Here is a 12,994-nt window from a genome sequence, read left to right as displayed (position 1 = left end):
GGGCAAAAATATTAATAATTGGTGGATACAGATGAAAGGTAGATGGGATTTCATTTTATGACTCTTTTTACTTGTCTGGGTTTGATTTTTTTCAAAATAGAAACTTTTTTTTCTGTTTCAAATTCTTTATTACACATCATGGTTGCACAATTTGAGGCTGGTTAAATACAACTGGCTTTCAATTTTTCTTTGAAGATTTTCCAGATTACCACATGCAAGTGAGCATGAAAATATTTGGCATTTTAAAATTTTGAAACTCTGAACAGGCACTTACATGATCAAAATAGAAACTTTTTAAAGATTCCCTTTATCTCACTTAGGTTTGGAAACGGTAACCTTAACTCATGTCAACGGACATGAGCTTGAGCAAGCTCCGGGAGTTGGTGATGGACAGGAAGGCCTGGCGTGCTGTAGTCCATGGGTCGCAAAGAGCCGGACATGCCTGAGCGACTGAATAACAACAGCTCAACAACAGGAGCTCCATGACCGAGTGCCTACTCTGAGCCAGGCATGATGCACAGCGCTTCACTGCACACTCTCGGGTGAGGACTGCTGTTTCTTATTTTATGGAGAAGAACAGAGGCTCGGAGAATGGAAGGCACTTGCCCAAGACCACAGAGCAAGGGAGTGGGACAGCGGGAAGTGAGCCAGGTGGGGGTCCGCCTTCCCATCCTTCCCTCTGCGCAAAATAAATGGAAAGGACACAGCAGGTGTTTAATAAAGACTGAAAAGGAAAGAAATCTCCACTGCGGGGAGGCCTGGATTTGGGCATGGGCCCTCTTGAGAGCAGCAGCTCCACGGTGCTGTTAAGAGTCACCTCCCCAGAGCTGGTTTACGAGATGCCAGCCAAGGGGCTGCACCTCCACTACAGACACCTGGGGCACCTCTCCCTCTGACCCACCAGACCCACCTCCTCTCTCAGAGATGAGAAAGCAGGAGGAGAGGAGGCAGGCTGGCAGGTCTGGCAGAGAGCCTGCCCACTGCAGGCCCCGGATGAGACATCTAAGAGGCTTCTTCATCCTGGACAAGGGCGGGCGAGTCCCCCCCTCCCCGGGGCCTTCGTGGAGTGATGGGGAAAGTCACTCCCACTTCAGCCCCACACAGGGGCGCAGGCAGTGAGGCAGCACATCTGGGCCTGGCACCACCGCTGAGACCAGGCCTCAGGGGCCCATTACTCATCAACTTCCTGGAGGTTCTGGCTACATCCTCCTGCCAGCTGAGAGCCCAGCTCCTCAGGATTTAAAGGCGATGCTGCCAAGTCTGCCACCAACACAAGGACACCCCCCTGCCCTGATCCTCACCACACTGGCCACCCCACACACCTGTGCCCACACCCTTCCACACTCCCCTCTACCCCACAAAACATGTCCTCTTGCCCTCCCCCTCCTGCCTTCTCCCCACTCTACTTCCAAGCCACCCCCTTGCCCCCAAATTCCTCTCTTTAAGCAGTCTTAATTCGCAGGGTCCACCGTCCTTTCAACTCTCAAGGCAGGAACTTCTTCCTTGCCAAGTTCTGCTTGCCCCCATTCAGGATGGACCTGTGAACTGGAAAACGGATACTAACAGACCTCACGAAATCCTCAGAACCCATCAGGCAACATTGAGAGTGAAATCCATCTCGCCTCCGTCACTAAAAGAGGGAAGGCTGAGGCTCAGAGAGGGGAAGGAACTGGCTGCGGGTCACACAGCTACCAAGCAGCTGAGCCAGGATTCAAGGCCAGGACAGCCTGCCCCGAAATCAGTGCTCTGAACTATCAGCTCTACCAGCTGCCGAACAGCCTGCAACAGGGATGATGACCTTCACCTCCTTGGACCCAAATGCCCACACTCCAAGGGTGGCTTCCCCTGGCCTTCCTCACAAGCACAAGTCATTCTTCACACAGCACTTTTTTCTGCTCAACTTCAGTTCCTTAAGTTTAGGATAACATCCTTGCATAGCCTGAAGCCTGGGACTGCACTTTGTCTGAGGGTCTGTAAGAGTCTGTTAATTGGGGTTACGGCTGCTCCATGCTGGCAGTCCCTGGGGGCAGACAGGCTAGAGGCAGTGACTGGGCAAGGTCGCTGAGAAGCTGCATGCCTGGAGTAAGTAAAAGCAGAAACTCAGACCAGGGCCCGGAAAACCAGCAAGCAGGAGAGGAGGAGAGAGCTTCATGCTGAAGTCACACAACCAGCGAATGGCAGAGCAGGGGCTCTGGTGGGGAAACTGGCTCAGAGAAGGAAAGGCTCCTGTCCAGGCTCACACAGCAAGCTGGCAGAACTGGTTCTTGAACCCAGGGCCTACAATTCAGTCCACTGCTTTGTCGTGTTACTGACCAAAACACAAACCAGAACACCAATTAAAAAATGCAAGTCAATTCTCTCTCTCGATCCTGATTTCCTCCCCTTGCTCTACTTTTTTTTCCCCCCATAGCATCCTTCTAATATCTTTACATAGTTATCAGGTTATCTGAACATAAAGTCCACAAGTTCAGGGGGTCTTTAGTCTCTTTTGCTCCCTGACGTATTTCAAGCACCCAAAGCAGTGCCTGTTCCATATACTGAAAGCGCAGTAAATATTTGCTGAATAAGTAAGTCTGTCCCACAAACACTCAATGAATGCTTACGATGGCCAGGCTGTGAGCTGCAATCATTTTGCTGGATTCCCAAATCGACCGAGATATTAACTAATGCTCACCGAGACAAGCTCACATTTCACCTGGTTCCAGGAGCCAGTGCATGAAACCAAACTCAAGCCAAACCTGGACATTTTCTTCAAGAACCAAACCTTCAAACCAAACTAAAAACACAGCATTTCTCTGAACTGAAGAGAACTCAGATTTCCCACAGGCTCCCTCCAAGCAGTTTCAACCCACCCCCTAAAAGGCCCAGCGAAGCTCAGAGGATCTGCAGCCCCTCAGCCCAGCCACAGGCTGCCAGATTCACCACTGCCACTTCTGCAGTATCACTTCTGCTGAACTCGACTCAGTCAGGCCGAGGTTATCAGTGGGCACGCTGGTCTTGCCCAGCAGGGACAGTACATCTGCACCAGATGGTCCTCCCTGGGATATCAGCAGATATGTCCTTGGCCTTGCAGCCCTCTCCTCAGTGCTGTCCAGTACCCACTGGTGGGAGGGCTCCTGGATGGGCAAAATTGGAGCCAACTCTGAGAGCGTGAGAGCTGCAGACGTCCACTCCCTGGGTTCCTGCGGCAGTTCCCAAGGAGCCTCTCCTTCAGCCATCACGGAAAAGGGGCCCAGTGACTCCCATGTGCATCTGGCTTTGGCTGAACCAGACTGCAGAGGGCTAGACCTGCGCACTTTTAAACTATGGCTTTTCATCAAAGCCACAAGTCTGTTCCAACAAGTCCCGAGTCTACTATCTGTCTCAGTAGATGGAAGAGGACGGCAACCTCAGAGGAGGCTGTTCCGGAGAACAGTAAGGCATTCCAGAAAGGCTGCCCGACTTCCGGATGGTCCTCCCGAGGAGGGAACCTGCAGAAAACCAACTCTTACTGTGCCAGGTACTGTGGCAAGGTGCAGCGAGGGAGGCCTGTAACTGATTTCTGCTCCCCCTTCCAGCTGTGTTCCCTGAGGTACATACTGCCTCTCTGAGCCCTAGTGTCTTCTTTGGCAAAATGAGAAACAATAACTGACTCTTCTTCCTAGGATTGTTGGATGAATTTAATGAAATAAAGCTGAGTCCAGTGCCTGCCACGTTAAGCGCTTAATAAGAGGTGGCTCTTGCTAAGGAAAGGACAGACAGCATATTGAAAAAAGGAAAAGTAATAAGGGCTTCCTAGATGTCCCGCAAGCCATTAGTTATGCATTTAGTTATATCCTAAGCATCGGTTGATTCCTGTTTTTCAAATAAAACTTAATCCTCAAAGCATCCTCGGTTAGAAGGGGCGGAGGCCAGAGCGACAGTCCTCGTGACAAAGGATGAAAACAAGGCCCACGAAGGTCCCGGGAAGCGGCCAGCAAGCACACTCTCCCCTCAAACCCTCCCGAGTGGGTTCAAAACACCAGACACGATTCTCCTCCGGGAGAAGTGGCTGGAAGCGATCGTTAGCGGGGGAGTCGGGGCTGGGGCTTTAATTCATCACGGCTAAGAAGTGGTCATCTTTTGTCCCTACAGGAAAAAAAAAGTGCACGTCAGGGCCCAGACCCGGAGGAAAGAAGTCAGCGGTCCGAGACGCCACAAGCGTGCTTTCAACGCTGGGTCAGGCCCAGGCAGAAATGAAAGAGATGGCGCCCCCGGTTCCGAAGAACCAGTGAGCCCTAGGGGCTCGAAGTGGGGCGCCTGCGGCCCGAGAAGATACCCTGGGCGCCGGCCGGAGGAGGGGTCAGGGCGGTGGCGGCCGAGGGGGGTCCCGGGCTCCGCTCACCTGGCCGCGGCGTTCTGCTCACCAGGCAGGGCCAGGTCCCCGCCGGCCTGGAGTCGCCCCTGCTCGGAGAGACCCGGCCCCCTGAAGCAGCCGGCGACGGTCCAGAACTCACCTGCAGTCGCAACCGCGCCGCCACCGCCGACTGTCAGTCAAGCGCGCCCTCCGAGCCGCGGGCGCAGGGTCCTGAGGCCCGGCCAGCCGCGCCCCGCCTCCTCCCCCTTGGGTTGCCCAATCGGGAGAGGCCGACACCACGGCGGGGGCGTGGTCAGATGGGCGTGTGGGCCGGGGGCGGGGCCGGAGTTAGGGGCGGGGCCCTGCCGGGCCGGCGCTCAGACCTCACAGCCGCGCGCCGGAAGTAGCCCAGATCTCGGCGCTGGGGCTCGGCGGCTCTAGACCGCGGGCCCGGTGCGACTATGCCGGTCACCGGGAAGACTTTCCGCCGGCGCCGCGCCGACTCGGAGTCGGAGGAAGATGAGCAGGACTCAGAGGAGGTTCGGTGCGTTTGGGGCGGGATCCTACGGGGCAGGAAGAAAGAAGCAACCTAGGGGAGCTCACGACCAGCCGGGTACCTCGTTGACATCATTGCTGTGAGCGGTGTCGTTACCCCTCTGCGAACGAAGAAAATGAGGCTCCTAGGGATGAGACCGCCGCCCAAAGGTCTCATGGTTGGGAGGGGTGCCCCTGGGATGCGAAGTAGACCTAACTCCTGGTGGGTCAAGACGCAGTCAATCTACTCTCTGGACACTTTGGGCGGCTCGACGGCCGGTCATTGGTGTCCGTCGAAGCTGCCTTTTAACTCTTTGAGTTCGGTGAAGGGTATCTCAACCTGTGCGTTGCCTTCTCCCTCTCTCTCTCTCTCTCTCTCATAAGATTAAAACTGGAAGAGACCCGAGAGGTGCAGAACTTGAGGAAGAGGCCCAACGGGGTGAGGTGGGTACTGCTTGGGAGTAGAGGACCCAGAACAGGAGGGGATGACAGAGACACCACGTCCCCCAACTCCTCTTCCCCTACCCGGGTCGTTGTCACCAATATATTCTCAGACATAGACAGCCCCTTTTCTTGACACACTACAGTTTGTACTGCCTGGAGAGGGACTCAAGCATTTTGTTTTTTTGGTTTTTTTGCAAATGTTTAATGCTCAGGACATGCCCTGAGCCTTGTGGTCCTGAAGTTTTCTCCAGCACTACCATGGGCTTGCCTGATAGCTCAGTTGGTAAAGAATCTGCCTGCAATGCAGGAGACGCCGGTTCGATTCTTGGGTCTGGAAGATCTGCTGGAGAAGGGATAGGCTACCCACTCCAGTATTCTTGGGCTTCCCTCGTGGCTCAGCTGGTAAAGAGTCCGCCTGCAATGCGGGTGGCTTAGATTCGATTCCTGGGTTAGGAAGATTCCCCTGGAGAAGGGAAAGGCTACGCACTCCAGTATTCTGGCCTGCAGAATTCCATGGACTGTATAGTCCATGGAGTCGCAAAGACTCGGACACGACTGAGCAAGTTTCACTTCTTCCAGAGCTACAGGTCATTGCTAGTGTTTTTGGTTTGTTTTTGTTTTAACTCTTAATACTTGGGCCACCTGATATGAAGAACCGACTCACTGGAAAAGACCCTGATATTGGGAAGGATTGAAGGCAGGAGGAGAAGGAGATGACAGAGGATGAGATGTTTGGATGGCATCACCGACAAGACGGACATGAGTCTGAGTAGGCTCCGGGAGTTGGTGACAGACAGGGAAGCCTGGTGTCCTGCAGGCCATGGGTTTGCAGAGTTGGACACGACTGAGCTGAACTGTTGACTGCACTGGGTCTTCGTTTCTATGCAGGGGCTTTCTCTAGTTGTGATGCTTGGGCTTCTCGTTGTAGTGGCTTCTCTTGTTTCAAAAGACGGGCCCTCGGGTGCCCAGACTTCAGGACTTGCGGCACGCGGGCTCTGTAGTTGTGACTCACAAGCTTAGTTGCCCCTCAGCTTGCCGAATCTTCCCCTGCCAGGGATCAAATCCATGTACCCTGCATTGGCAGGTGGATTCTTAACCACTGGACCACCGGGGAATTCCAGACTAGTGTTTTTATTACACTTAAATTAATTGTGAAATGCACACTGATTGTTAAGAGTGGGAAAATTTAGAAAGGTATAATCAAGAAAATAAACAGTACCTATATTCTCCCATAAAGAGGTGACCAGTGTTGACATTTAATGTTCTTCCCTGTCTTTTTTCTCTGTCTTTTGTAAAGACTGTGAGCAGCCTTATTTTTTTCTATGCTTCAGTAGTCCTCTCTTATCCACAGGGGCCATGTTCCAAGACCCCCAGTGGATGCCTGAAGCTTGAATAGTATCAAATCTTATACAGACTATTTTTTCCCACACTAATGGGTGGGTTGTGTATACAGTGTGGACCCTCAGGCCAAAAGGGTGGTTCACCTTCTCTGTTGGACCAGGCAAGAGGGCAGAGATTCATCACACTGTTCATGATAGCTGATAGATAATTTAAAACTTATGAATTTTTTATTTCTGGAATTTTATATTTAATATTTTTGGACTATAGATAACTGACACTGAAAAGTGAAACCACAGCTAAGGGGGAGGACTACCGTATTTTCAACTCATGATATTGTGGGTATTCATCCACATTGTGGGTAATCTTTTCCCCAAAAAACCTTTTTAATAGCTTCATAATATTCCACCAGATATACATACTATAATTTAACTTATCCCCTCTATTTTGGGATCTGTAGGTCATTGTACAAAATTTCACCACCAAATAAGACTGCAGTGGTGTTTTCCTACACTTGTCTTTAGCCTCATTTTCTGTGAAGGCTTAGAAATGAGGTTTCTAAGCTAAGATAATCCCAAATGACTTTGTAGGAAAGTGTACCACTTAGGTGAACACTGCCCCCACCTCACATCTAGAGTGTCCCTCTTGCTCTCTTTTATTTTTTAATAAAATTTATTTTGGCTGCACCAGGTCTTAGTTGTGGCACATGGGATCTTCAGTCTTCATTTAAGCATGCAAACTCTTAGTTGCTGCATGTGGGATAATTCCCCAACCAGGGCCCCTGCATTGAGAGCGAGGAGTCTTAGCCACTGGACCACAGGGGAGGTCCCTACAGTGTCTCTTGATCCCTGTTATTCTTGTAGGCTTTTTCATCTGGCGTTGGTGTCCAATCCTCAAATCTTAACCCTGCACTAATGTTGCAGACTTCCAGAATGTTCCTCCTCATCTCTGATCTATGCCATCTCTCTCTCTCTCCTCTGCTTTTTGGTTATTCTCAGTGCTGTTGCCCTGCTGGTGGGAGAGAAGGTACAAGAAGAGACCACTCTAGTGGTGAGTTGTGGGACCCTCCCTGGGCCCTGGGAAGACTGCTCTTCAGTGGGTGATTGAGTTTTCTTTCAAACATTCCACTGCGAGTTACACAGATGCTTCTTCTCCGCTGTTTACTTTCTGCAGGATGATCCCTTTCAGATGAAGACAGGCGGGATGGTGGACATGAAGAAACTAAAGGAAAGGGGCAAAGATAAGTACGTGCAAAACAGGCTCAGAATTAAACTCACCTGCATCGCTTGCCTGGGTTTGTGTTCCCCCACGGAGCTGGGACGTGCTGCAGCTTTTATATGACTTGAAGTACCCTTTGTGCTCTGTAAAGAGTATGTTGTTTAAAAGCAAAAGAAAACAAAAACTCTTAGCGTGATGTAGGAGGCACCTCTTGTAAAGGTGCATTGTATATTGTCTTTCAAACCCATGTGGAAGTTATTTTTCTTTTTCAGGAAAAACAGAAACACAATTACCAAGATAATACAAGCAATGCAAAAGTGAAAAATAAATATATCTACTCATTCCCCCTGAAGTATCTCCAGAAGCCGTCAGCATGCTTGCGTATATTCCTGGAGTTCCTTCTGTTTGCATGTTATATATGTATCTTATTGTTTTCCAACCATGGACAGGATGTTGTACATTTCATTGCATACTTGTTTTATTCATGTAGTATCCTATTCAGCCTCATTTATCTGTGACTCTAAGGCTCTCCTTCACTGTTCTCTTTTTTTGTAGGATCAGCGAAGAGGAAGACCTCCATCTGGGGACATCATTTTCCGCAGAAACCAACCGAAGGGACGAGGATGCTGACATGTAGGTGTCAGTGTTTTTAGCAGTGAGCGATTGGGGGTGGGCTCCAGCCAGATAGTGTCTAAGACATTTAGTCACAGATGACATTTCTAATCTTATCCAAAAACAGCAAATTTGATCCCTCTTGTGTTCCTTGTCCCCCTTACCCCACCACCTCAGGCTTGAGAACTTTGAAATCCTCAAGAATTCTTTAAGAACGTGGTTCTTAGAATTTTTAGATTCCTTGGCTAGTAGTATTCCCATCCCACCCCCTAAAAGAAATTGCAGGGAGAAACATTGGACTTGCCCATTTTTCATTTTGCCACCAAGGCTGTTAAATAAAATCTGCCATCAAAGAAACTTAGATACGATGTGGTGAGACAGGATCTCATTATATAGATTGGTGCTTTAAATGGAAAGATTGTAGCTTGATTTAAAAACTCAAAAGTTATTTTTGTTTTTTTCACTTCTCCATGGAATGATGACAACTTCAACATCACTCATCATGGCTCTGGGCCAGGGTTGGAGCTGTTCTGCCCCTCCCTGAGGCCTGCGGGTATCTCGTTTCAGGATGAAGTACATTGAGACAGAGCTGAAGAAGCGGAAAGGGATCGTGGAACATGAGGAACAGAAAGTCAAGCCAAAGAATGCAGAGGATTGCCTTTATGAGCTGCCGGAAAACATCCGGGTTTCCTCGGCAAAGAAGACGGAGGAGATGCTGTCCAACCAGATGCTAAGCGGCATCCCCGAGGTGGACCTCGGCATCGAGTGAGTTTCAGACCCACGGTTGCACCTCTCTCCCGCCCTAGGCAAAAGGGCCAGCTCTCTTCTTTCCAGTTAACAGTTAAGGGGGCTGTTTCTTAATCTGTCTCCTTGGAAACCCACAGATACAAACTTACCCTCTCTGGTCTGCAGACATGGTTGTTGCCCATAGTTTCTCTGGGTTGGTCAGAGCAGTTAAAGACACAAGGAACTGTCACCACCAAAAACAAAACTTTTGGTTTGTTTTATAAAGTAGAGGTATACTTCTGTTCTCTCTTTTATTTTTATTTATTTATTCGGCTGCTTCGGGTCTCAGTTGCAGCATGCTGGATCTTTCATTGTGACATGCTGGCTTCTCTCTAGTTGTGGCACATAGGCTTATTCCAAGGCATGTGGAATCTTAGTTTCCCAACCAGGGATCAAATGCAAGTCCCCTGCATTGGAAGGTGGATTCTTAACAATTGGACCACTGGGGAAGTTCCGAAAGTGTTTGTTTTTATTTAGCTTTTGTTCACAGTTCTTCAAATAGGTCCTTGTATTCTGCTCTCTTCGGCAGGAGCAGTGATAAGGTTCACCCACCCCGTGATCCTCCTTTTATTTTAACTACAAAGCATCTGCTCTAAAAGGGGACTTCTTTGGAGCAAATACAGGGTCAGAATCTTCTTCAGGTGTGGTAGAAAGTTGGGAGACCTCTGGGTTCTCACCTCCTTGCTGGCCTCACTGGCTTTGAGCCTTAGGGAGTTCACCTGACCTCTGGCACAGTTTCCCCTTGATCAGAAGAGAGTAAGTCCTGCATCTCTGATGCTGTGAGAGCGCAGTGACACTCCGGCCACAGAGGAGCTGGTGAGCTGCAGAGAGTGTGCCCTGAGAAGGATGACATCCTTAATGCAGCTGAGCGGGGGGTGCTTGGAGCCCGCAGTCAGTTCCATCTGAGGCCCACAGTTGCAAAGCGCTAACCATGGTGTGGCCCCTCTCTCCCCACAGTGCGAAAATAAAAAACATCATTTCCACGGAGGACGCGAAGGCCCGTCTGCTGGCTGAGCAGCAGAACAAGAAGAAAGACAGCGAGACCTCGTTCGTGCCCACCAACATGGCGGTGAACTACGTGCAGCACAACCGCTGTAAGCGCCATGGCTCCGGGGGGGCGACCCCACCCCTCACCCCTGGGCTGAGGTCCCCAGGGCCCCCTACTGTGTCTGACATGCCCCCCGGTCTCCCGTCCAGTTTACCACGAGGAGCTCAACGCTCCCATACGGAGAAACAAAGAAGAGCCCAAAGCCCGACCCTTGCGAGTGGGGGACACAGAGAAGCCGGAGCCTGAGCGTGAGTACAGCAGGGGTCTCTGGGCCGCTGGGGGCGGCCGTGGCCCAGGGTCCGTGGAGGCGGGGAGGGGCGGCGCTTGGGCCTTGGGGCCAAGGCATCTGGGTCTAGTTCTTTCTCTGGACCATGGTTGTGTGCCATCCCCTTTCCCAGCCTCAGTTTCCTCACCTTTAAAATGGGGTTGGTAATGTACCACTTGGGATTGCTCTAAGGATTCACTGGGCTATCAAATATAACAGAGACTCAGAAAACTTGAATAAGCAAAAACAAACGTTACTCGTGATTTCACCACCCAAAGAAGGCCACAGTTAACATTTTTTATTTTTAAATTTTATTTTATTGAAGCATAGTTTATTTACAGCATTGCATTAGTTTCCACTATATAGCAAAGTGATTCAGCTACACATGCATATGCATGTTCTTTCTCAGTCTTTTCTGTTATGGTTTATTGCAGGATATTGAGCATAGTCCTCTGTGCTATACAATAGATCTTTTTTTTCTCTGAACTGTACAGCAGGTTCTCTGTATTTATTTATTTATTTTTTAATTGTAATATAATTGCTTTCCACTGCCGTGTCAGTTTCTGGTATACACAACATTGTTACGTATTGTTAACCCTCAATATTCTCAGGGGGCTGGTTCCAGGACCTGCTGCCGACACCAGAATCTGTGGATGCTCAAGCTCAAGTTCCACAGTCAGCCCTCGGTACCCACGGCTTCCAACCAACAGCAGGTGTAAATGCAGCATTACACAGCCTGGGGTTGGTTATTGAATCCATGGATACCAAGGGTGAACTGTGTAACCTTCCTGACTTTTTAAAAAAAAATACATGTATTGTATACATACTCAATAGGATATCACCGCTCTTTAGTGTCTTTTGCCTGTCTCTTCATGACAGTAAATTACATTTTCCATTTCAATGGGCATATCACGCGCTGCTGGACAGGTAGACATCCTTTAGTTTAACCGTTTCCCTCTGGCGAGATACTCAGCTTGTTTCCCATGTTTCCCTATTTAATGATGGTCGTCCTTGACTCTATCGTGTTCTTAATGCTGTCTTCTGAGAATTTGACAAATGATTCTCTGGAAGTGTGATGCTAACGTGTTCTCCCACCAGCCGCATCCAGCAGTGCCCTTTCCCACATGCTCTTAGCACCAGGCAGTGTCATCTTTTTCATCAACAATGGGACAATTCTTAGGAAATGCTACATTTGCTGAGACTTCTCTGGTTCTCCCTTCCCACTTCAAAAATTATTTTCTGTAACACTTTGGCCGAGTAGTCTTTGATTCCCAAAGAGTTTCCTGTTATTAATACCTGTTAAACAGAGATTTTAGAGGCACCAGATTTGGGTTCAACGCTTAGCTTCCTGTCACTTTCTGAGTGACCTTGAGCAAGTCAGCTAACCTCTCTGAGGAGAGATGGTAACATGCCCCTGCTGGGATTTATGGGCAGGTGAAAGGAAGTCGTGTCTAAAAACATTTGTGCCATGCCTGATACCTAGTCAGACTCAATTCAGTTGAGAGTTTGCTGAATTTGTTATTGTTCATTCGCTGAGTAATGTCTGACTCCTTGTGACTCCAATGGACTGAAGAATGCCAGGCTTCCCTGTCCTTTGCTATCTCCTGGAGTTTGCTCAGACTCATGTCCATTGAGTCAATGATGTTACCTAAAAATCTCATTCTCTGTCACCCTCTTCTCCTGCCCTCAGTCTTTCCCAACATCAGGGTCTTTTGCAGTGAGTCAGCTCTTTACATCAGGTGGCCAAAATATTGGAGCTTCAGCATCAATCCCTCTAGTGAATATTCAGGATTGATTTCCTTTAGGATTGACTGGTTTGATCTCTTTGCAGTCCAAGGGACTCTGTTGTTCACGTGGTCTAACACTAAAGTCAGCTTATTTCAGCTGGCACCTGACTCCACCATACTTACTGCTCTTCACTCAGTAACACATACTTACTGAGGCCTTCCTGTGTTCCTGTTGACTAGGGTAGGCACTGAGGCGCCTCTTGAGAGTGAGACACAGGTATGGTTGTCCTGGCCTGTGCAGAGCTAAGCCTGTCAGTGGCTTCCAGCATGGCGAACAGCTTTTCCTCTTTTCCTTCTCAGGGTCCCCTCCCAACCGCAAGCGTCCTGCTAATGAGAAGGCCACAGATGATTATCATTACGAGAAGTTCAAGAAGATGAACAGGCGGTACTGAGGGAGGCTAAATGGGGAGAGGTGCAGCGTGGGATATAAATACTGTTGTCCACTCCCTTTATCCCCATGATAAAAGATTTCCTGGACAGAAGCCTGCTCATTGGCTAGCAGATGGCTCCCAAAACAGACTCTGTCAGTCCTGCTGCTTACCTGTGGGATTTTCAGGCATTGAATTTGTAACCTTTTGAAACAATGTATAGTTTTCCTATTTAGGGGCAAACTAGTCTTGTGAGCATTATTAAATCTTGTTTGTAAA

The 12,994-nt window shown here is 49.3% G+C and overlaps 2 protein-coding genes across 6 annotated transcripts in view; one reads left to right on the top strand and one right to left on the bottom strand.

Annotated features, from left to right (window-relative positions):
• USP20 (ubiquitin specific peptidase 20) overlaps positions 1-4,580 on the bottom strand; it is a 41,916-nt gene extending 37,336 nt beyond the window's left edge. For 2 of the 4 annotated variants that reach the window (XM_070454494.1, XM_020874805.2), the window contains exon 1: positions 4,476-4,580. The gene's annotated coding sequence lies outside the window, so the exon portion shown is untranslated. Of the gene's footprint in view, positions 1-4,363; positions 4,449-4,475 lie in introns of those variants that run through there. The other 2 variants (XM_070454508.1, XM_070454500.1) reach the window with 2 other exon arrangements.
• Positions 4,581-4,698: 118 nt separating this feature from the next.
• C2H9orf78 (chromosome 2 C9orf78 homolog) lies at positions 4,699-12,994 on the top strand. Of its 2 annotated transcripts, XM_020874734.2 has the most exons (9): positions 4,700-4,859; positions 5,234-5,293; positions 7,630-7,681; positions 7,805-7,875; positions 8,405-8,482; positions 9,029-9,226; positions 10,205-10,341; positions 10,445-10,543; positions 12,648-12,994. In XM_020874734.2, the coding sequence occupies exons 1-9, from the start codon at positions 4,777-4,779 to the stop codon at positions 12,737-12,739; spliced, it is 870 nt and encodes a 289-aa protein (XP_020730393.1). In that variant the 5' UTR covers positions 4,700-4,776; the 3' UTR covers positions 12,740-12,994. The 2 variants fall into 2 exon arrangements, with proteins under 2 accessions (XP_070310644.1, XP_020730393.1); XM_070454543.1 differs by lacking the exon at positions 5,234-5,293 and having other exon boundaries at positions 4,699-4,859.

Source organism: Odocoileus virginianus, chromosome 2, assembly GCF_023699985.2.
Source record: "Odocoileus virginianus isolate 20LAN1187 ecotype Illinois chromosome 2, Ovbor_1.2, whole genome shotgun sequence".
NCBI classification, from domain to species: domain Eukaryota; kingdom Metazoa; phylum Chordata; class Mammalia; order Artiodactyla; family Cervidae; genus Odocoileus; species Odocoileus virginianus.
The sequence above is the reverse complement of the archived record's forward strand: the minus strand, read 5'-3'. Positions and strand labels throughout refer to the sequence as shown.

What these genes read in the sequence shown, in the direction of transcription:
- C2H9orf78 (XM_020874734.2), top strand. Translation starts at nt 4,777, where the DNA reads ATGCCGGTCACCGGGAAGACTTTCCGCCGGCGCCGCGCCGACTCGGAG. An exon ending in GAGGTGGACCTCGGCATCGA is followed by an intron (nt 9,227 to 10,204) that starts GTGAGTTTCAGA and finishes CTCTCCCCACAG; the next exon opens with TGCGAAAATAAAAAACATCA. An exon ending in AGAGAAGCCGGAGCCTGAGC is followed by an intron (nt 10,544 to 12,647) that starts GTGAGTACAGCA and finishes TTTCCTTCTCAG; the next exon opens with GGTCCCCTCCCAACCGCAAG.